Source organism: Colias philodice, chromosome 5 (genome assembly GCF_061535455.1).
Source record: "Colias philodice isolate Cphi_HAF_F1 chromosome 5, ilColPhil1 Martin Lab GWU primary, whole genome shotgun sequence".
Taxonomy (NCBI): domain Eukaryota; kingdom Metazoa; phylum Arthropoda; class Insecta; order Lepidoptera; family Pieridae; genus Colias; species Colias philodice.
In genome coordinates this window covers 659,514-684,339 of record NC_143090.1, presented here as the reverse complement: position 1 = coordinate 684,339, position 24,826 = coordinate 659,514, and the positions used below count along the sequence as shown (strand labels likewise).

At 32.7% G+C, this 24,826-nt stretch overlaps 1 protein-coding gene and 1 long non-coding RNA gene across 2 annotated transcripts in view; both read right to left on the bottom strand.

Annotated features, from left to right (window-relative positions):
* LOC149488204 (protogenin A-like) overlaps positions 1-13,815 on the bottom strand; it is a 93,116-nt gene extending 79,301 nt beyond the window's left edge. Inside the window, exon 1 of the mRNA XM_089695366.1 lies at positions 13,677-13,815. Coding sequence (XP_089551492.1) covers positions 13,677-13,734 — 58 coding nt within the window. The 5' untranslated portion in view covers positions 13,735-13,815. The remainder of the gene's footprint in view (positions 1-13,676) is intronic.
* A 9,384-nt stretch (positions 13,816-23,199) lies between these two features.
* On the bottom strand, positions 23,200-24,054 carry LOC149488203 (uncharacterized). Its single transcript, XR_016315626.1, has 2 exons — positions 23,694-24,054; positions 23,200-23,440 (listed from the first exon to the last, which is right to left on the bottom strand). It is a non-coding gene; the product is annotated as an uncharacterized LOC149488203 (long non-coding RNA).
* Between the last annotated feature and the right edge of the window lie 772 nt (positions 24,055-24,826).

Here is a 24,826-nt window from a genome sequence, read left to right as displayed (position 1 = left end):
TGCGTGTTTCCGACTCTTTGTGCGCGCAAAGTTGTCTGGGGCCCTACCGCCCGGCGCGTCTAAACATCGCCAACAGCCACGTTGATAACGTTGTTTTGAAATTATAATTTATTGGCTTTAAACTACGATTTAACTAACGTTCAACGTATTGTTTTTGGTTAAATATATCCATTTAGTTCTTTGGCCACTAACTATGGCTATAACAAAGCTGGTTTCAATTTTATAACGTTTATAGATGAGTTAACGATGAATACAAATGGCCTCTTTCTTCGAAACTGAAACGACATCAATATAAACTTTGATCGAATCTTCTTTATTACTTTTTGATCTTAGCAATCTCTATAATCGATGGGGAGATTTGTTATTATCTATATACAGTACAACATTAATACCAAACCACAACTTCCATAACGTGTTTAATATTTTCACAAGAATTTACATACATTTAAAATAAATAAACAAACGAGAACTATCAAAACAACCTTGAAGGACTCACTGTTCAAGGATCTATAGCGAAATATGGCCTAAATTTAAATGGGGCCTAAACACTCAAGATACCTTCGCCCTTGGAACAAAATATATTGTTTGTTGTTCAATTACACAAAAATAGCTGTAGCATTAGTAAGCGATTTAAACATTTAAGTAAATATATTATTGTACATGTTTTGTTACTTGTAAACATATTTAGAAAACTACTTCATTATATTTTATCACAACAACATTACAAGTAGGTACATATCAGCGAGCTTGATTATTGTCAGAATAAGCAATTGCATATGTTTGCTCTGAAAGAAGAAAAAAAAAATAGCTTCCAAGTTGCAAATAGAAGAAATTAATACGCAGTTATGTTAAATCCTCTTTAAGCATTATTTAAACAAAGTGATTTACATAATATCTAAGCATATCTCATACTAGCTGTGCCCCGCGGTTTTTCCCGCAGTGCTCCGCTTCTGTTGGTCTTAGCGAGATGATATTATATAGCCTACACCCTATAGCCTTCCTCGATGAATGGGCTATCTAACACCGAAAGCATTTTTCAAATCGGACTAGTAGTTCCTGAGATTAGCGCGTTCAAACAAACAAACTCTTCAGGTTTATAATATTAGTATAGATAAAGTACCAAGTACCTAATAATTATTGAGAGACACGTATGCGGCGTAAAAAAATGTTTTAAAAAGCCCAATTATCCATAGATTTCACACAAAGTAATTCTATTACACAAAGTAATACTATTACACAAAAAATTACATTTTTTTTTTATTTGTCAATATTTTGTTCATTCGGAAGCTATACAATCAAGACAATTCTAACTACATCTCGCAAGCAATGCCATCAAGCCAAGATTTTGCCAAACAAACATACCAACACAAACTTCACAGGCAGTTAGAAACAAGGAAATTAACCCCATACTACTATTGCAGTCGGTCAAGGAAAGACAAGTAAGTGACAATCCGATACCCACGTAGCCGAGGGGTAGAGCCGTCCGACCAGATCCGACAATCCGGTCCCCACAGCTGCCTAGTGATTAGACAATCGATTATCGATTATCGACGATGAGCCAACAAAATTAGGATAGGTACAATCCTATGTATTGTAACTAAGGATGCAAAAATCAAGAAAAAAAAAATTGGTTGTTTGTAAAGTAGGTTTACGATCGAGATGTTTACGTGATAACGTCTTATTGGTGGCAGCGTTCGAGATGAGACGGGAGATCGGTCCGTCTCTCTCTCGTTATACCTGCGATCGCGCTCGTGAGGTTTTGGTGTGACACAAGTTTCTGAACATGTCACCCGACTAAAACGATTTTAAAAACGTTATCACGTTAAAAGTCATGATAAGATAGACGTACCTTTCAGTTGTAATCAACAATTTAAAATTTCTATGAAAGTACAATATTTTCTGAAAAACTGGTATTAGTTTTTAGAGATGACAAAGAATTTAGAGATGTTTATTTGCTCCGAACAGAAATAACAACTAACAGTAATCAATTGCCTTCGATAAAATCCTCATTGAAACCTGTCAATTCTTCCTTTAGCTACTTAAGAAGCCACACATAGATATAATTTTGTAACATTTTTTTTTCAATGAAAGAAAAATGTCATTTACGTTATTCGCTTGAAAATCAAATAAACAGAGAATCGATCATAAAATATTTTATTTTGATATAAAATCGGGTTTATACTACATTTGAATGACTTAACATTACTTTTTTACGAGATGTCGTTAAGTACTACAAATCTATTTATAAGTAGAGTACTTATCAATTGCTATGTATTATAAATTCTCAATGAATATAGATAATTGTAGGTAGGTACTGCCATAGCAAAATACTATTTTAATAAAAATTATAAGAATATAAGCATAATTTTTAGAGTAAACAAAAATTACATAAAAACCAGACTGTATTTTATTTAATACCAGGTATCAAAATATATGTACCCTTAAAAGCTTTCTGTCTAGCTAGCCTTAAATATGAACATAACAATTGCGACACTAAGCTTATCAACTGTGATTATTAAATTTTTATAATTAATATTTAATGTGATTACTTATACAAATTAAAAAAAAAACTAGTGCTTATTTTTTCATATTTTATGCATTGCGTAAAATGGAGAGCTGAAAATCAAATAGTTTGATTATTCCATCGTAAAATTAAAAATAGCAAAAGTTAAAATAATTATTTGTTGGCCATCATTTAATTAAATTTAACATGTATAATGTTAATCCGTTTGTTATCCGGTATTTTGAGTGAAAGTCGAAAAATCAAAATAGCACTTCAAAATTTGTAATTTTCACCTCGTAAAAAAAACCTACTTGAAACTAAGATATTAATTTGGAAAAAAAAATATTGTAAAAACTGTAATAAAATAATGGCAAATAACTTGATTACCTATACAATGACATCAATGGTGTCTACAAAAAAAAAATATACAAAATTTTCGCTCAGCGTCTCCATGACGATCTATCGACACCAGCACACCACTATCGACACTTGCCCATCCCTAATTGTCGATAGGAAATGAATGGAGCGTGCTGGGCCGACCTTGGGGCCCATAATACAAACTCGTTCGTATGTTTCAATGAACCACATAAATATACCTGATTTGAATTTCACCATTATTAATTTACGGTCGCTTTTCATCGTTAGCTTGCGTCTCTCTCTAACCGGCTAAGCTCGAATCATCAAGGACGGGTCCCTAGCTATAGAGTCCCTAGTATAGACACTGAATTTAAAGACATAAAACAACATTTTTAGATATCAATCTTACATTAGAGAAAAAAGGATTTCTTGAAAGGTGTAATGTATAAACAGTAATAGGGGTGTGATTAATCGCTAAAAGCGTTGTTCAAGTTGAATCAATTTAAAACAGTTTTAACTACGTTTAGTTTCTTAACTTCTTAGCTATGTTTGATGGAATAACAAGCAGTGGTCATGAACTCGAAGATATTTTATCAAAACTGGAGACAGAATATCAACTTGGAAATCTGGTTGGATTTATATCTTTGATCTATTCGATTTGTCTCTACGGAATAGCAGGATATCTGAACTATCACCAAATTTTACGAGATAACTTCGTCGGGTCAGCTAATTTAATAATAAAAATAGAGAAAAAACATAAAAAAGTTCAATAACACGAGCCAAACGAAACAATAATCCATACTAAATACTCGTTTCCAGATTGAAATAGTGTATTTTTACTGCACTATTTATTTTTATTCTCCCGTGTTTTCATTCAGACACCGTAGTCGTAAAATATTTTGTTTTTTTTTGCATCAATCGAGTCTTAGATCGAAATCTAAGAAACAGAAATAATAAAATTGTAACTAAACCGTATATGTAACTAGCTGTGCTCCTCGGTTTTACCCGAAGTGCTCCGCTCCTGTTGGTCTTAGCGTGATGATTCATGATATATAGCCTTCCTCGATGAATGGACTATCTAACACCGAAATAATTTTTCAAATCGGACCAGTAGTTCCTGAGAATAGCGCGTTCAAACAAGTGTCTCTAAGTGGCAATACATGTAATCCATCCTAAAAGTGAAATCCCGTGTCCCTTTAACGGGTATGGGATAGATGCATTTCATGTCTGTTTCACTGATCGATTTACTTTACTAACATGAACCTATCTATCTACCAAGCTACCTTATATCTAGCTACCTTTTATACAAGAACTAACTTACCGCCCGCGGCTTCGCCCGCTTTGTCTAAAACCTAATCAATTATATATACTAAAACCTTCCTCTTTAATCACTCTATCTATTAAAAAAAATCGCATCAAAATCCGTTGCGTAGTTTGAAAGATTTAAGCATACAAAGGGACATAGGGAAATAGGGACAGAGAAAGCGACTTTGTTTTATACTATGTAGTGATAGTGATATGGCCTCAACCGAATCCAGGACTTAGTTAAATCGTTCATACGCTAATCACTTCACAAATGAGGCAGACATATTCATATTATTTAAACTCTGCCCAATACCCCACAAGGGGACTTAAATTATAAGCGTTTTCGTTACCCTTTAACCCTGGTCAATAGCAATATAATAGGGCCGGGGGTGAAAGCTTGAGGAAGGTCAGGCACCGCGACCTGGCTTCACTGGACGTGGTCACTGTGCGAGAGAGTTTTTATCCGCTTAGCAGAAGCGATTTCTAACTTTGAAGCCTTTGAAAATATAATATTCGTATATTTTGTAGTGTGAATAAACTCACAATTTTCGTTACGAAATATTTTAGAAATAAAATTATTTAGTGCAGTATCTGATTTGAAACAGACGCGTGTGAACCCTCATGTCATAATACCTACTTCGTTATCTTTTTGATAAGAAATAACACTTTTCAGTCCTTATTGTTGTCTGCATTATTTCTACATTATTCTGAATTCAGTTCATGTTGTCTGGCTTCTGATATTTTTAAACCTAAGTATAACCTTGGATTCTTTTACCTGCCTATTGAGTTATCATAGACTAAAACTATGCAATACCTATCTTAGTAAGTTATTTTTTTTAAATTAGCAATAACCTAATAACCTAACCTTGCAATCTAATATCTAATATTCTAATATCTAATATCTAATATCTAATATCTAATATATATATTATTCTAATATTCTAATATATATATTATAAAGGCGAAAGTTTATAAGGATGTATGGATGTATGGATGTATGGATGTATGGATGTTTGTTACTCTTTCACGTAAAAACTACTGAACCGATTACAATGAAATTTAGCACACATATAGAGGGTAACTTGGATTAACACATAGGATAGTTTTTATCCCGGAAATCCCACGGGAACGGGAACTATGCGGGTTTTCCTTTGCAAACGCGGGCGAAGCCGCGGGAAGAAATCTAGTAACATCATAAAATCAAAAATTTAATACTATCCGGAATACATTGAACTCTTATTCCATGCAAAAACAAGTATACACATATCCTGAAACCAAAACCTACTTTATCCAATTAGGTTTAAACAGTTTCTAAGAATAACACACGATTACCATTCCAATCCAAAAATACAATTGAACCTCTCTTTGTCTCTCTTTTAGACCACATCTTCCCTTACCAACAGTCGAGCATCATACAAACATCATTGTTTTCTTAGTCGGTTAAATCGCTATAACTGCCGCCACCGTCCCTCCCGATCCCTTCGAAGGGTCGCAAGTAACCCGTTTGTGCCCCGAATTGTACAATAATGCCTAACTTGTCTAACCACGTTTTAGTGTCCGTGTGAGTTCTAAATCTTCATTCAGTATGTTGAGATCGTCTGTATTATTATTAGTGGAATTTAAATTATTATTTGGCAGCAAGGAGTAAGGAGTGTAATGTTTTCAAGTTATTTGTATGGTAGGTAGTATGTATCTACCTAAATACAAATAAGTACCTGTATTGCAGTATGTACTACATATACATATATATACGTATGTATTTGTGTAAAACTATAAATTCCATAATGTTTGAAAGTTTGTAAAGGGCATAGATGTTTATTACTCTTTCGTGCAAAAAGGTCGAATTTTCTATCAATAAAGTGTAGAGATTTTCCCAAATAGGTACGGATTTAATTTTGTTTTTAAAGGTTCCCATACCAAAGGGTTAAATTTATAATTGTTTAACATCATTACAATCGGCAAATCTAAACACAAACATCAGTCTATTCTAGAAATCTAAACGAACTAGAATCTTGATGGTATCATTTTCTCGGAACAATTAAAGCCCACTTCATTAAACCAAATAACTAATTCAAACAAATCACAATAGTATTGTAACAAGTGTTTATATTTCAGATTCCTGGAAGAGCTTTAATATTTAAGTATTTTTCGGAACAATGATACCGATTGTTAAGTTTGTTTTTAGTTGTTGAACAATGTTTAGAAACATATTTTAACGGATTTTAAATGCGATTTAATAAAATGCTGTATATTATCTATATATATATATTATGTAAGACCCTAACAATTGCCACAAATATTAATTTATATATTAATTTCTTTCGATATTTTTCAATTAAATCATAGTTTTTTTCACTCATATTGTGATTAAATTAATCCTTATAACTATCACATATTTCTCACGTCTCTACCTTCTCGAATGAATCAATGAACGAATGACAAATTGTTCATTACGCAATATTAACAAAACTTTGCACATGGACCAACTACTCTACAAGCAACGCGAGTGTTTTTTTGCTATTTTTTCAATCTCAACGACGCAGACAAGTTGGAACCGAAAGCTCTGACGTTGATTTGAATGGTATTTTTAACCGACATCAAAAACGATATAATCAATTGTAATATGTGCTTTATTTACCTTGAAAAATTGTATTTGTGTGTTAATTATATGAAGGTAGAGTTGGAAGTGATGAATCGATTTCGATGTTCTTTTTTCGTTTGAGACTGATAAATAGATTTATGAAGAGCTAGAATTCAACGGCTTTTGCCGCCAAAATTAAACATTTAACGTGAATGAAGGCGTGGATGTGGACTATAGGAATTAATTCATATAAATATTTGCTTATTCTTAAAATTGGCAATGTTTTTGAAATTATAATTCAACGCGTTATTCAATGAATAAAGAAATGTAGTAAGATATATTTAAAGCTTAAATACCTATACTACTTATATAAATTAATTGACTTATTTTTGTTGCGTATGAGTGTATCTTTTTCCAGTTTGACTCTACTTAGAAGAATCTTTCTAAGAAAAGTTGTAAATAAATATGTAGTAGATATTTCTTTGCTTCACTACATAGTATAAAACAAAGTCGCTTTCTCTGTCCCTATGTCCGTGTGTATGCTTAAATCTTTAAAACTACGCAACGGATTTTGATGCGGTTTTTTTTAATAGATAGAGTGATTCAAGGGGAAGGTTTTAGTGTATAATTTATTATGTTTTTGACAAAGCGGGCGAAGCCGCGGGCGGAAATCTAGTATCTAATAATATCAGTTTTAATTCTACTAGTTCATGTAAAAAACTCAAACATTTCTATATTCAATTAGACTTCTTTTAGAAGCACTTTCGAATCGCAATTACATATTTTAAACATTTACCACTGATCATACAAGATAACAAAAACAGCATTAAACTAAAAGAAATAATGTTACATTATTACATACTCAGGTTAAATATTTGTTGAAACTTTATATTGTTTTAATAATGTGTTTTTATTTTAATAGCTGGTGAATGATCGAAGAGTTTTTATCGCACAACATACAAAAATGTTATTGACATAAAACAACTGTCTATTGTTAATTTGTTACTAATTTCGAAGTATGTGTGTCATATATATATTAGTACCTACCCATTTAAAACAAATATTTTTACAAACATACGAATACTTGAATATATACCTAATATAAACTGAAATGAAATTTTATTACATTAAAAATAAAAACATTAGGTAAATCAAGGAATAGGTACCTACACGTATATTAAACTAGAGGTCCGCCCCGGCTTCGCCCGTGGTACATATTATTTCGCAATAAAAGGTAGCCTATGTCCTTTCTCGGCTATCAAAATATCTACATACCAAATTTCATGCAAATTGGGTCAGTAGTTTAGGCGTGATTGAGTAACAGATAGACAGAGTTACTTTCGCATTTATAATATTAGTATGGATTAGTACAAGTCTACCTTATCGCTAGGTAGCGATCTCTACCAGTATCCTACTTATTTATTTCTCAGTTCTCAATAAATCGCGATTTAAATCCAGTCTCTGAATACATCGATTGATAAACTCAAAACATCGTGGCCCCTGACCTTCGTTTCGATTCCTTGCAAGGATGGCAAGCTTCCGTAAGCTTCTCTAGCGAAATGATTACCTTGATTTAGAGGTTTCAGATTCGTTTACCATTACATACATAGCAACTGATGTGTTTTATAAATTGATAGTGATTCTCGAGGAAGGTTTTAGTATATATATATGTATATTTATTTAAGTTTTAGACAAGGCGGGCGAAGCCATGGGCGAATGCAGTAATTTCAATTATTTAGAATAGGTAGTTACCTGTACTTTTAAAATGTTTATATTATATTAATGTATTTAAATTATATGGTTAAAGTTAATACTTAACGAGTTAGAATACGTAAACTTAAAAGCTTTAATAAAATGGTAAAACGACTTTTATAAGCTTTTTATTGCTTGAGCACTAATCTTTATAGTTTTGTGCACTTAGGCAAAACAACATAGAGTTTAATGCAATTTATTTTTTACGGTAAACATACATTTGAAAACATAATAACATTAGTACTAAGAAATGTGTTCTCTTAATTTATTCATTATTTTTAATAATTATACAGACTCGTAAATAACGACAATAAGGAAGTTGGGAGTCTTCTTTAATATGTTTAGTATGTGAATCAATTGTAGTTTGAGTACATATGAAAATGACAATAATTATCTCTATGGGTCGATCTCTATCTAATTAATGCTTAATTGCAAATTCTACATATCAGAATATGGTTTCATGAGTATACCTAGATACTTAGCACCGCTGTAGCCCGAATTAAATCTATTTGTAATTTATTGTAATACTTTTCGTGGTATATAATCAATGTTATTAAGTTTCTTTAATTTTTTTTAACTAATATTTTTTAATAAATTGACGAATTGTAATTGTAATAAATATTTTGAACGCTGTAATTTCCTATAATTAAAGGTGCAGAAGACCATGTACTTAAATAATTAGATGTAACAAATGTAATCTGTATCCTTTGTTGGAAATTCTAAATAAATAAATAAATAAATAAATCTAGATTGAAGAATAAATTAATCCACAATAACGTACAGCAAATTTCATTATAATGCCTTGGTTCGTCCAAACAAAAACTTGCCCATCGAATAAACAGAACAAGATAAAACAACACAACTCATACAAGATATGATAAAAAAATATGTAGTTATTTCGCTTGATAGTGAAAATATATTATAATAAACGTCATGAAGGAGAGATTTACGATCTACGGTCGTTCCGAGGCTGCAAATGATTTTGGCAAGTTATAACAAGGCTCCATCATTCACATCATTTGTATTGTGTTTGTATCACAGAACAGTAAAGTGATTTGTATACTATTTTGACAATACTCAAATATCGAGTTGGCACCACGCCCGGCCCCGGAACAACCGAATTATATAATATTTATTAATATTTCCAAGAAGATGGCTCAGCAGTTCATGGTCCAATGGAAACGTCGAGAATTCGAAGTTAAACGTAGAAAAAATAAAATTGAATTTTACACAGTAGTTAGTTAGTTTAGCGAAATAGAAATTTGATTTTACCTTATCCTTAAAAAATTAAGGAAGAACCTCATTTTCAACCCGGACGAAGTCAGAGCGCGTGGCTAATGTCTAAACAACGATAATACCAAACATAATACCAAATATAGAGCATAATATACCTACCTACCTAAATCAAAGTAAATAATTTATTTTATAATTTACATAATATAACGTTAAAAACATAATGCGTTTGTAGTTTCATTTCTACATTTAATAGTTTTTCTTTATTGTTTGATATAATGAAGTATAATTTAATTATTTTTAGCATATTGCGTTAAAAATAACCGTTCTCAGTTATTTAATTTGCGAAAAACTATTTTTAGAATAACGTTTGCGGTACGTGCGTGTGGTCTAAAACTTTTATTTTTATAATTGTATTTATTATAATAAAGATGTAGATATGGCAAAAAAATTGAAATTAAAACTAGTTTTTGTCTCGGAACTATTTTAGGAATAAAAATAGTGCGTCATTTTTGTAGCAAACATTATAGTCATAATATGTTGACAGACATTCTGTTTTTGGATAAAAATACTATCTAGGCCAGTTTTTCAAGAATTTTAGAAATTATTAGTTATTCAAAATTATGCTTTGTAGAATTATTTTAATATATCTATTTACTTTTATCCTCCATCCAATGAGTTAATAAAAAAAAAATTAAAACTGATCTCACTTAGTAGTAGAGTAGAGTATAAAATATAGAGCATTTACAATAATCCCTTATTTAGTTTGTGTTATATTTGAGAACAAGATCTTAGAGACATTATTTCAATCTACTTTCAAACTACACTAGTGCAGAGACATTCGGAAGCCCCCAACGACCTTGGTGCGAATGTCAAGGGTGGGGGTGGGGGTGCAATCGATTGCAGGAAGTAACTCCGATGTTATGTACGCATTTGTTACGCAATCCGTACTACTTACGGGGTTAAGAACATTTTTTTTGTATGTTATCTATACATAATATTATAAAGCTGAAGGGTTTGTTTGTATGTTTATTTGTTTATTTGAATGCGCTAATCTCAAGAAATACTGGTCCGATTTGAAAAATTCTTTCGATGTTGGATAGCCCATTTAACGAGGAAGGTTATCATCTCGTTAAGAGTGTTAAGACCAACAGTAGCGGAGCTACGCGGGTGAAACCGCGGAGCGCAGCTAGTATATTATAGGTACTACATACGGGGTTAAAGAACATTTTTTGTATGTTGTATTACATTTTAACGTAGCGGGCTAAATGACTCTGTTACAAACATGTGTTTTTAACACAGATCTAATACCTATATATATATTATAAAGGCGAAAGTTTGTAAGGATGTATGGATGCTTGTTACTCTTTCACGTAAAAACTACTGAACCGATTACAATGAAATTTAGCACACATATAGAGGGTAACTTGGATTAACACATAGGATAGTTTTTATCCCGGAAATCCCACGGGAACGGGAACTATGCGGGTTTTCCTTTGCAAACGCGGGCGAAGCCGCGGGCGGAAATCTAGTTTGATTATATGTTTCCTATAAAGTATTAGCAGAACCAGAAAGTATGCTTGAGTGTCATAAGCTCTACAATTTTTTTTTCTGTAAAACACGAGTAGAGCTTTTAATTGTTATTTAATTGGTTTTAAGTTGTGTTTTATAACTTTGAGTACCAACTTAGATGCTTAGGACAAAACTAGGCACAAGTGACTAGACCTTACTTTCGCTAAAACCACTTAGATCGACTTTTAACATCACACCAACTTTATCATTGTGCATAATGGCACAGAAAAATAACTAGTAACTATCGTATAATATAATGGTTAATGCTTATAACCGACTAGCTGCTCGCCCCGGTCTGGCCTGGGATAAAACGAAAACAAAAAAAACCTTTGTAATGGTAATTCAGGAAAATTGTAAATATTTTCAGCTAAAAGAATTTTGGATATCGGTTCAGTAACTATCGTGTTAAACAATTGCAAACGTACAATCAAAAACAAAAATGTTTCCTCTTCTAACCTAGGTACCTATTAGTTTGGTTCGAATACTTGACTAAAATAAAATATAATTCACCTTCAGTAGGTTTAATGGCACCTAAAAGTCCCACAATTTGCTATTGTCGTATCTTTCCATACAAAAAAAAAGTACATACCTCAATTTACCCATTTTTTGTATCGTTAAAGTAAACAAATACGGGGATATTTGATATATTCATTCAATACAAAGGTAACTCGATTGCCAAATGGGCAAGGGATAAGTGCCCTTTGCCCGGGGCAAAAGGAAAGTTAAATTTTTCCCCTTAGTGGGGTGCCGCAGATGTCTGCGTATCTTTTATCGAATCTCTACGAAAATTGATTGTATATTATACCTACTAGTTCTTGTCCACGGTTTTGCCCGCGAAATTCTTGGGTTGGTTTTATTTTTTATATTGTCAAAGTTATTTTTTTAAATCATCAATAATCAATATGAATGAGAAGTCGAGTGAACTTTCAATCTTCTATCCTTTTGTGATTAGATGTTAGAACTTTAGAAGACAATATTTTTAAATGTAGGTAATAAAATTGAATAAATTTACTCAAACGTAATTTTATTCCAAATTCCATTAACCTACTTATCACGTTTATTTTAGAATATTTAAAAAAAAATTGAATAAAATAATTTTGAAGTGTGTACCTGTACATGTTGATAATTATTAATTACTCTACTCCGAGCATTTTGGCGCCAATCCTTATTAATTTTAATTTTTCTCTGTACAAATAATTTATTTATATACTGTACACAATGCACAATTAAATATAAATATACTTATATATAAATTCCATAACATGTACATATAAATTATAAACATCTGATATTGGCTCTAGCAAAGCCCTCGCACAAGTTACAGGCTATTTCATAAAGTTACATAAACAAGTTATTATAGGGAACAATAACTCATTCAACAAATAGTTTTGCCATTAACCGAGACCATATTAGCGAAAACAAATACGTTCTACAATTTATTGGCAATAAAAGCAAGGTGACCGACTCACATCTCCCCTAAAATAACAACAATTTCGTAAAATTTATCGCGCAATTCGAATCAAATATCATTTATAACAGTAATTTACTCAATTTAGACGATATTCGTATCTTAATCTCCTATCTGCGCAACATCTGAACGCGATGAATAAGATTTATTATCATTTAATTTATGCCTTTGATCGTCACAAATGCCTAGAGTCCATAACTCTACAAATTAGTAGCGAATAGAGTTATTACGATGGCGATACACAAATACGCTATAATTACATATTCACGTATACAACACTCACGTTTCGCCAAACATAGGTACTATTGTCTTGGAGAATTAACGATTTGTTCGGTCGATTAAAAACAAAAATTCATGTAGAAATGTTGTCTTACCGTTACAAATTGCGTAATAGTCTGGGAACGTTTTTATTCAAGTATTTTCCATGTTTAGCGTCCACAGACGGAAAAACAAGTGTCGTGTATGTGTGCGTGCTTATATATTTTATAGTATTCAATCTCATGAATTCTCAACTAGCGAGTAGTCGACTCCGCTCGACCCGTGACTCCAAGGACACCCTAATTCATGTTTTGATTGCGTTACATTTTAATTTTATACCTATAGGCTATAGACTAGTTTCATTGAATATGTATGCGTTTGAATGTTTGACTAAAATGTTTCAATGAATACATATTCGAATCTCGTGCGGTTTCTTTACCAGTTATGTCGTCGCTGGCGCTGCGGAAGGCTGGCCGCTGCATCGGCCGCGCTGCAAGACTTACTTGGCTGCAAGGTATGTATACAGGCTTTGGGTTAAGCCGGTGTATGACCTGAAGACGCAAACAAGGTAGGCGCATGCGTCCAGCGCCGTAAACACTGCCCGGGCTACCACGTGGTATACGCAATAACAATAGAACACAACCCACCGTCGACGGCAGCCGCGATCACACCCAACACCAACACTTGTAGTAATATGAGCGCCATAAAAACAAAATCATTTGCACTGAACACGATATCGTCAAAGCGGGCTGCGTGGACACGAACGGCGCAGCCCGCTGTCTGCGGCGCACTGACGCGCTCCCGCTGCTAGGCGTGTGTGCGCGCTAGTCGATGAACGTAGTCGAGCCCGACTGTCGACTCTACAACTTGTGAGCGCTACACTTCAAATACCGCTCTATCATGCAACTCTATCCAAGTTTTAATAAAAATAGAATTGTAGAGTCAAATACAATCATAATGTCAATTAATAATCTTAAGAATTATGGTACTTGCAATATAACAAAAAACACATAATTCTTCGTTAAAACTTATATGAAATTTGATCATAAAATTGTTCAGTGTATGTATTAGTTTAGACATGTGTCATTAATAAAACTCTATGCATACGCTAAAATTAACTTTATATTTCCTCACAAAACAATATTTACGTCGTAATATCGATTACACTCGGTGGCGGCACGTCACTAGTCACATCAGCATGTCCGCGGTCCCCCGCCCCCCGGCCCCGCTACAATCCTGTCCATTCAACGCGTTTTCTCATTTCTGTCATAAGCGAATCGATAATCGCATCAAACTTCCGCTTCTAGCACGCGCGCTGCATCCAAACTATGTCACCAGTTACATTGACACTTATCTTAATACAATTTACATGTTTCGTGCTGAAAGACGGCATTGGATGTCGAAGTTGAACAATAAAGTTTGTTACAAAAGTTCGTCGAATCGTTCCATTCGTCGAGTTACGTGCGTACGCGTAGTAACGCGTGTTTTGGTTTTTTTCTACAATACAATAGTACACTATTCGAGTATCGAGTTTTATTGCTTGTCGCAGTTGAATCATTGTTGAGTACTAATTATATTTATGCTTCCGCTATGAACTATTTCCCTTTTTTAATTACTAGTCGTTTCGATACATTTTAGGTTATCGCTGTAATTATTTTCAAACTGTGATTAGAATAGTCTCGTTGCCATAGTAATTGTGCTGAAATATCGAAATATGTACCCTTAGTAAACGTAACTAAATTAGGTTGGTAGTTGGTACCTAACTATACCTACCTATAACACTTCCATTTACATGTTCAAAAGTTTATAAATACCAATATCATTGCATGTTGTATTTTTAAATTTTAATGATTGTTTTTATAATTATTTGAACTCTGTGTGGCATATAAAATAATACAAATTAATGACAGGTAATTAAAATAAGTCTACATTTTGTCCGACACGCCTGCGGCCCTAGTCGGGCTACATAATAGGTATATTATTACTAAGTAATTATATACATAACTACTATAGATAAGAAATAACATAAAACAATTATAAGGACAAATACATAATAACATTGTCCTTCATTTCTGTATAATTATTTAGATATTTCATTTTGAATCTTTCTCCTTGAACTCTTTCGTCATTTATGAAAATTTACAAAAATGTAAATAAAAATGCTGTTTCCTCAAAAAACTTTGTTGAATATCAATTATCTTAGAGGCAGTTTCTTCTATTGATTTTTTTTCAAGGATGTCCGGATGCAGTTTGTATATATGTTTATTGTTTACCATACATACATACATATAACATAAGTATGTTATATCACTACATAGTATAAAACAAAGTCGCTTTCTCTGTCCCTATGTCCCTTTGTACGCTTAAATCTTTGAAACTACGCAACGGATTTTGATGCGGTTTTTTTTAATAGATAGAGTGATTCAAGAGGAAGGTTTATATGTATGTATAATAACATCCATTAAATAGTGGAGAAGTACCTACTGTTATTTTTGAGATTTTGTTTCTAATGTGATGTCGTAAATAGTTACATTTTTTCCGCTTACATTGCAAACGCAGGCTGGAACCCTACGAGTTTTATCAAAATATTGTACTAAGTATTATACACATTTGAACGCGCTAATCTCAGGAACTACTGGTCCGATTTGAAAAAAATAGCCCATTTATCGAGGCTGCTATAGGCTATATATATACCTACATATATAGCCTAAAGCGCGATGATATTATCATCGCGCTATAAGACCAACAGGAGCGGAGCCACGCGGGTGAACCGCGGCCGGGGCGCAGCTAGTTTGTGATAAAAATAATGTTTATTACTTAGGTTTGAAGTCGGTGCCAAACACTAAGCACTTAGTAATAAACCCGTGCACCGACATCAAACCTTTTTAGTAAATAGCACATCTAAATAATATGTAGTAATTAATAATATCAAATCTTTTTTATTTTTTACTTTTCTGTTTATGAAGTCGGTTGTTTTTAACGCAGTTATTTTTATTATATGTATTATAAATTTAAATATTGTAAATTTATATTACAAACTTTTTTAACGTACTTATTTACTGATTTTTAAATTATTAAAATTAATTAAATAAATGATAATAAACAAATGAATTTATTTGCATTTGATTACACACAATATACTATCTTAATCTTAATACATACTAGGTATTATAAAGGCGAAAGTTTGTAAGTATGGATGTATGGATGTTTGTTACTCTTTCACGTAAAAACTACTGAACCGATTACAATGAAATTTAGCACACATATAGAGGGTAACTTGGATTAACACATAGGATAGGTTTTATCCCGGAAATCCCACGGGAACGGGAACTATGCGGGTTTTCCTTTGAAAACGCGGGCGAAGCCGCGGGCGGAAATCTAGTAACTTATAATCCTTCGACGTTACTTGTAATAAAATTTAAAAAAAAACATGGTAGCCGAATTCGCGCCAATTCGCTCTTTCAACTTTTGAAAATGGCTGCGCAAATATGACATGCAGTAATAAAATTAATGATTGTGCGTAAAGTAAACATTGTGAGCGTGTCGCACCCGCAGTGTAGTTGTGTAGAGGAGAGGAAACAAAACTCGTTGCAACGTGGAGTGAGTAGAGGTAGGTCAGTGGTTGCACTGAGCGCATCGCTAGGCAATTTGTGGTGCTGCCAGTTGAGATGTTAAATTTCGCGATATATTTTGTAATTATTTGTTGTGATAAGATAGCATTGCTAAGTTGTGTGGGTTCTGAAAATTATTTTTCATTATTGTAATCTTTTCAATATTTATATCAGCAATATTTAAAAAAATAAAATTCTACTGAAATTTTGTTCGTCATTCTTTATAAATTTTATGCAATACAGTTTATTATGTGCTTGAATAAAGCTAAATGTCTATTTAATTGCAGTTTTTTTTTATTTACGTCAACTTAACATAAAATTAAGCAGTTCTTATTTAAGTTATTACAAATGAAATGTTTCGATCTTTAATATTTTATATTTTAACAACATTTTTTTATTTCATTCAGCATATCATTTCTTATGTATAGTAGGTATGTTATAATGTTCTATTGTATTCAAATGACGAAGCAATTTTTTTACGATTCATTGTGAACTATGCTCAATGCAACATTAGGATTATATTATAGGTACTTTAAAATAAACAAATAAAGTTTTTTATGCCAACCTTATGTGACCAAAGTTACTAATACCTATATAAAATATTTCGGGTGAATGACACGGTGCAATATAACGATTTACGTATATCTATTTTTACTCTTTCACGAAAAAAACTTCACGGAATGGATAAAACATGTAGGTACAGTAATAGGACTGGCAAATACGGCCCCTGCGCTGATTTTCAGTCTGCCCGTAAGTTTTATTAAAACATTACATTATTTATTTTCCTGCCTTATTTCTTTACTGATATCACTTAACTTTACAGGATACCTAATACGATATCTTAGATTTTTAAAAAATATAATTTATCCTATAAATTCATCTAATTAAAGTAACAATCATACATATTATTTTCCTATTTAATAATACCGGAAAATGTGACACCTTTTACTATAAAATTAAAAAAAGCGTGTATGCCGACACTGCCGACATACACGTCTCGGAAGTGAAACTTCTTTGACAGGATTCAAAGATACCAAAATCGTCGCCTTACTCCAAGACGTGACGATATTGCCATGATGCGACATTGAAATTTTACTCTCAACGCGTGTAAAGAAGTTTCACTTTAAAAATATTCAAAAAAACATGTTTAACAAATCGTAAAATGATGCCCTAGTTGTATAATTTTATTATTATTGTATATAACCTAACCATCATTTTAATTGATAATTATTGTCTTTCTTTTTTATCTTATTTTAAATTAAATTAAATTTTTAAATATGAATTGTACCTTTAGATAACTGTAAACGGTATCGCATTGTTATAATAATAGTACACATTTTGTTGGGTTGCGATCTGCTCCTGAAATTAATGTAACGCCTATACAACAAGATCGTGATCTGTTGTGTATTCAATTTTGAATAAATAAATAAATAAAATGAACTATAACAATGCGCGATTTTTTTCTATATCAATTGGCCAAAATCTCCCATATTTCGGGAATTTTTTTCGAGCTGGCAATTTCAGGTTTTTGAGAGTGAGATTGTTACGCGGTAGTTGGCCGGCGTCCAGAAAGTACTTGTAATATCGGAGATGAGAGCTTGGAATCGTTCCAATGTTTAATGTTGAATATTCATATATTTGGGGATTTCGTAATACATATCTATTATCTTTAATAGTGGTTGGATAACACGTTCACTGCGGCATGTCCAGTATCGGGCCATCAGCGACTACACCACAGTGCGGCGCCCAAAATCGCAGTTTTCACCGTGGTGCGGCGAGGTTTTTTATATGTTAATCAATGACTAGAAAAGAGACAAATATATTTTTGTGATCACAGTTTGAAGTAGGACTCAATTTCGTTTAAAAATCGTATGGCAAAATATTGGACACACGCATAGAAAAGAAACCGTTTCTTTTGTGTGCGGCATGTCAAATATTTTGCCATGGACAAGCACCTCATGCCGCACTGTACTGCGAGCGCGCCGCGTGTCAATCTCGCATAGTGATGTACCAGGACCGCACGCGTCGTTATCAAATTTTTAAATGACAATGATACCTTAGAGGCTTTAGTTTTTTTACTTTCTTTTATTTCGTAGCATAAATGCAAAAATGTGATGACAGTTGTGAAAATAATATAAAACATTAAAACAAAAGTTACTGAACAAATTAAAACAAAAGTTACTGAACAATTTCCTGATAGTACTCTATCAAATACCTTGTTTTATATGTGTTTTTTTTTTGTATCGACGATCTCGTTATCTGTTAACAAACAGACTGAAATATACAAAAATGATTTTTATCGATATCGATGTTTTATTTTACAGTGTTTCCCATCGCTATTACTGTAAACATGCCGTATCAACGCAGTGCGGGATGGCAAATAATTTTTCACAAAATCAGGGGTTTACATTTTCCCTCATATCTTTTAAACTATTGGGTCAAACTAAAAGCTATTTATGCGGTATATACAAGACTATATATACTATTATCCGAAAAAAAAATTTTTGAAATTTCTTGAAATTTCATGAAATTATTAACCTTCAAAGTCAGTAGGTGCGATGTGCTAAAAATGGCTCATGACGCACAGTGGTGAACTTGCCGATGTGAAGTATGGAAGACATGCCGCAACAACGGTAAGTTTGGCATTTTAGGTGCCGCAGTGAACGTGATAATATTGTGAAGTAGCGTCGATAAATTTGTACGTACCTATGTTGATTATTCGATGTTGATAATTGTATTTATGTATACAAATGTTTAGGAGTTTTTAGGATTCTTGAATATGAGTATATGTGCATACATTTAATTTGGAAGTGGTATAGAGGTATTATACCATTTTGTGAAAAGTGCATATTATAATATGATGCTATTTTTTTAGCCCATCTGCGAAAAATTTCATCAAAATCGGCTTAGTGGTTTTACCCTAAAAGCTTCCGTCCAGAAAACATTCCAGCAGTGCCGGTTCTGGTGTAGGTAATGCCTAGTAGGGCCTAGGCCCTAGAGCCTTCGCTTTACACGCACCTATAGTGTCCTAGGCGAAAGGTTTTACCGTAATGGGCATCAAAATGGACACAGGTACCTACGTCACACAAAAGAATAAAAAAAAAATCATAGTTCTTTGAACAGCCTCTATTTTAATAATAGATGTTAAATGTTCATTTTGTTGATAAATATTAAATAGCAAAAAAAGTCATCTAATGAAAACCACTAGACCGTAACCACTTAGGAATCTGGAAATATGAACGAAAATGTTTAAACATAGATTACCTACATATATTAATCAGTGTTTTCTTAGTGTTAAAAAATATGGCAAACTTTATCTTATATATAAAATTCCCGTGTCACAATGTTAGTTACCATACTCCTGCAAAACGGCTGGACCGATTCTCATGAAATTTTCTGTGCATATCGGGTAAGTCTGAGAATCGGCCAACATTATTTTTCATATGTACCACGGGCGAAGCCGGGGCGGACCGCTAGTTTGTTATAAAAATTATATGAATGAACAAAAGGCGCTTACAGATTACAAAACTTTCGCCTGTACACGCGAGACGGTTGGCGCTAATCATCGCAATTATTGTTGGCGAGAAAAATTACCTGTAGTGGAAACAATTAATAAAGTTTGACCTTTATACAGAAAATAATATACTTACATAGCCTGTAGGTAGCATCTGCTTTTATATTTATTTATTTAAATCATACGTGAAGTACAGTTATTATTTATCTACTTACCTACCTATTGTATTTTAGGATGTAGGTTTGTACGAGCAAGCACGTCCAAAGTGCAACAAGGCGCTTTGCTTGCAAATTGTATCCAACATTTTACACTTTATATAAAATTAAAATCAGTTCATCGTCGACGGGCATTAAGAGTACCTCGCGTGACTCATCCATCCATTTTATAGTTAATAATATATTCCGTTTAATACAAGTTTTATATAGTTTAAATAACTCTTTTATTTCAATATTAATTAATCATACACACGTACGAGATAGGCCCGTACAAGGTTCAATTTCCAAACAAATTGTATGTTACAATGTGTTTTGTGTTTATTTAGGTATGACAGTTTTACATGTAAATGTTTCAGATTTGTATTTCAGAAACCAATTATTGACAAAAGTTTAGTTTAAATTATCGTTGGATTTGTGAAATCTCTGATATCTGCATTTCGCTGCGACAAAAACTATCCGACAAGTATTGAAAAATGAAAATTTTTCTCTTGAAAAATCGCATAATCTAATGAAAAACCGAAAATTATCAGAACTCAATTTTTCTCTTGAAAAATCGCATAATCTAATGAAAATCCGAATATTATCAGAACTCGGCTTTACAGTCTACATACAAACAATAGTATAATTTTCAGGATTCCGAATCTCAAAATGAAAAAACGGAACCCTATAGGATCACTTTGTTGTCCGTCTGTTTGTCTATCAACAACCTTTTTCTCAGGAACGCGTGGACGTATAAAGCTGAAATTTATATCGAATAGGGATCTCTTGTCTAGGGAATATGTAGGTACTCTTGTCTACGGTCCCTTGATGTTGTGAAAAAATCATAAGTATATGCCAACGCAATCAAAAGATACATTCGTAAATGCTGATTTTTTTGCAAATTTCGTAAGGAAATCAAAACATATATTGTACTTGCCGTGACCACAGAGTCTTGAAATTAGGTTAAAACAATAATTGCTAAAACATACATTTTAGAGTTACAACATAATTAAAAGTAGGTTTGTTCCGGTTTTATTTTATTTTTTTGCAAGGGGAGAGTTAGCTTTTTCAGTTGTAAATGTAATTTGTACTTTTATAGGTTTTTCTTAACCAGAAAGCGCTTCATTGATATTAGTTAAATATTATCAATAACGAAGAAAAGTTACTTTTGAGATTTTGCATAAATAGGTAACTATAAGACTTCGAATAATTTAGTAAATTCTTTTTTCAATGAAATATAGGTACATACTACTGAAATAATGTGTACTGAGTACTGTTGTAAACGGTAATATATTTACTATTATCGGTGCTATTATTAACTAAATTAATTAAATAACGATTCATTAACCACGAAACTATAGCGGAAATAGTTATCTGCAAAATTACAAAGTTTTGCGAACGTATTTTCCGTGTTTATAAAACACAATAAATAATATTTAAAACGCAATATTACAACGTATTAACAAGTACCTAATTAGTAATGATAATATACAACATTAAATCATTTAACGATTATTTCAACGATTATTTCAATTAAAGAAGTGTGCAGGTATGTCATTTGACTAGGGCGGGTGGAAACGGGCAAGTGGCGGAGGGCCTGGAAACGGGCAACTGCTGGGCGGGACATGCGGAAGATTGCGAATGTGTACCCGCATCCCGTCTAAAGCAGCGCGTTGGTACACGGTGGGGTTTTAGTCGGTAGGAATCCGACATAACCCACGGCTCCTTCCCCGGGAGCCGTGGGTATCTTAGGCAAGATTTCCCCACTTGAAAAAAAAAAAAAAAGGTATGTCATTTGACGTGACTTTAACCAGAGTTTAGACATATTATAGCTTTTTAGCTTTAGCTTTAACTACCTATGCTAAAAATATGCCTGTAAAAGTCACCGTCAATGTTAAATATGACAATAATTATTAATACATATATGCTGCAACTACATAAGCCTAACTATATTTAAAAAAATTGGTTGTCTGTAAAGTCGGTTTACCTACTGACGATAGTTGAACGTGACAACGTCCGATTGTGCTTCTTTCTTCTCGCTTGTACTTCAAGCCTTACATGGAACGCCTCAGAGCGAGGTAACGCCGCATGAGTCATGTTTTTTCGTGCGTTCAACCGGCTCTATCGTAGACAGAGAATCCAATAGACACCGGCAATGCGTGTCGCAGAAAGAGATAAAAAAGAATACGTCACAATATTTAGGGTTACCATGTGAGGGAAAATTTACCCCGCAATTTGTAAGATACAAATCTCTCAATATCATTATTCACATAACATAAGTGGATAATAATGAGATATCCACATTACATACTTACATGTTTATACTAATATTATAAAGAGAAAATGTTTGTAATTATGTATGTACATATGTTTGTATGGTTTTCGGAGCGCAGCTAGTATATAATAAACATATTACTTTTAGATGGGTAATACATATTATGTATATACACATACCTATATATTATATAATCCATACTATATAATATTATAAATGCGAAAGTAACTCTGTCTGTCTGTCTGTTACTCAAACACGCCTAAACTACTAAAACAATTTGCATGAAATTTGGTATGTAGATATTTTGATACCTGAGAAAGGACATAGGCTACCTTTTATTGCGAAATATGTACCACGGGCGAAGCCGGGGTGGACCACTAGTATGTATAATATATATCATTATCATAATCCCATATAAAAATGTGTATGTAATGATAATGTAGATGAAAACTCGATTGTTCATTATTTTTTATAAAATAAAATAAAAAAAATAAAAGAATGTTTATTTTCGTAAGTATTAACAGATACACACGTTAATTATATTGACCGACCCGCGAACGCGCAAAAAAAACGAAATTTACTTAATAATAATTTATTGTAATAAAAAAATTACATTTAAATTATCTCTAACTTAATTAACTACGTCCCTCCGGTTCAATGTTGGAAGTTGGAACCAAGAGTGTCCATTGTCTTCGGCGGGGCAGCGTCGCGGTGGTGGTGATTGCCGTAATACTTTCTAACCTTCGGTTTTGGTTTCCAATCTGTTCATCCTGTAGCTACAATCCAAATTTGTCGTAAATTATCCGGTTCAGGAAAACTGGAACAAGCCATTGAATATTTCAGATATTTAATTAAATACACACTGCAGAATATATATTATTATTTCCCATAATAGTGGGTAACAATTTGTAGAAAAGTTGGCAACACAAATTTTTTTAGGTTAAAATTTATAATTGTTATTTTTGTGGTTTTTAAACAATGTATTCAAGTCAACAGCACGTGATACACAATATATTAACACGCTGAAATATCATGAAGGCCTATAAACTGATAAAGAGTTGTATACTTACGAGTGAAAAGACAATCCAGGCATTTTCGTTCCACTATCACTTTAAAACCCTTTAACGCTACACCGCACCATGGTATTATTTTATAAGGTATTAACAGTAAGTCTAAATCATTAAAAACCAAACATACCATGAATTACGTAACTTAGAACATGTAAAAACTATATTTTTAGGGAAGACGATAGTTAGCTGTCAAACTTTGTTTAGCAAAGTAGGTTTCTTTTCTTGAAAAAAGTGGCACGCTGGGTGAAACAAAAAATTTTATCGTTCTCTCTCATTTCTTTACACAACACCGGCATAAGTTGCTCTTTTTCTTGTGTGAATGCGACATAAACTATCAATTTGTCTATTGGTTTCTCTGTCTACGGGCTCTATCGAATTATAAGACGTTGTCACGTCAAAAATACGTTGGAACAACGCATTTCGCCTAAGAGCTTTATCTCGTAGTCACTGTTAAAGTCACCGTTACTGTTAAATTTGACATTAATCTTAACTGTAAGTTGTAACTAAAATCAAGCCCTAATTATATAGAATTCCGAATTCTCCGTTTTTAATGCGTGCGTAGATAAATTATAAACCCTTGACATTTCCTTATCTATTAGTGAAATCCCAGTTCAGTCGTTCCAGAGCTTGGCCCGCACAAAGAGAAAGAAAATTTTTGTGACATACAAAAGTAACAAGAGCCTCTTTTGAAAGCACGCTCTTTTTGAATGTGTTCGGGTTCAGCCATTTGTGCGTGATGGTAATAAATATATCTACATCGATTTCTACATTTTTCTACTGCTAGAACCTATTGGTAGGAGTGATTACGTATTTATATATAAATATATCACCTATAAAGGTGATCAAATAAAACGAAATTTCGATTAATAGGTACCTAATTAACAATGACCAATATATTATTTTGCCATATTTCACGTACATGTCGCAGGCAAATTGTATAAATTCGCCGTTTACAAACGTCGACATCGTCAGTCTACAAACGCTTGACTTTTTATATTATGCCGGGAATTCGGAATCCCAAATCATTTGGTTAGGGTGGATAATTTTAGATTTGTTTTATTTTAAAACTACACAAAAATACATACGCAGTTTGTAATCCACGAAATTATATAGTTTGCTTGCGACATGCAAAA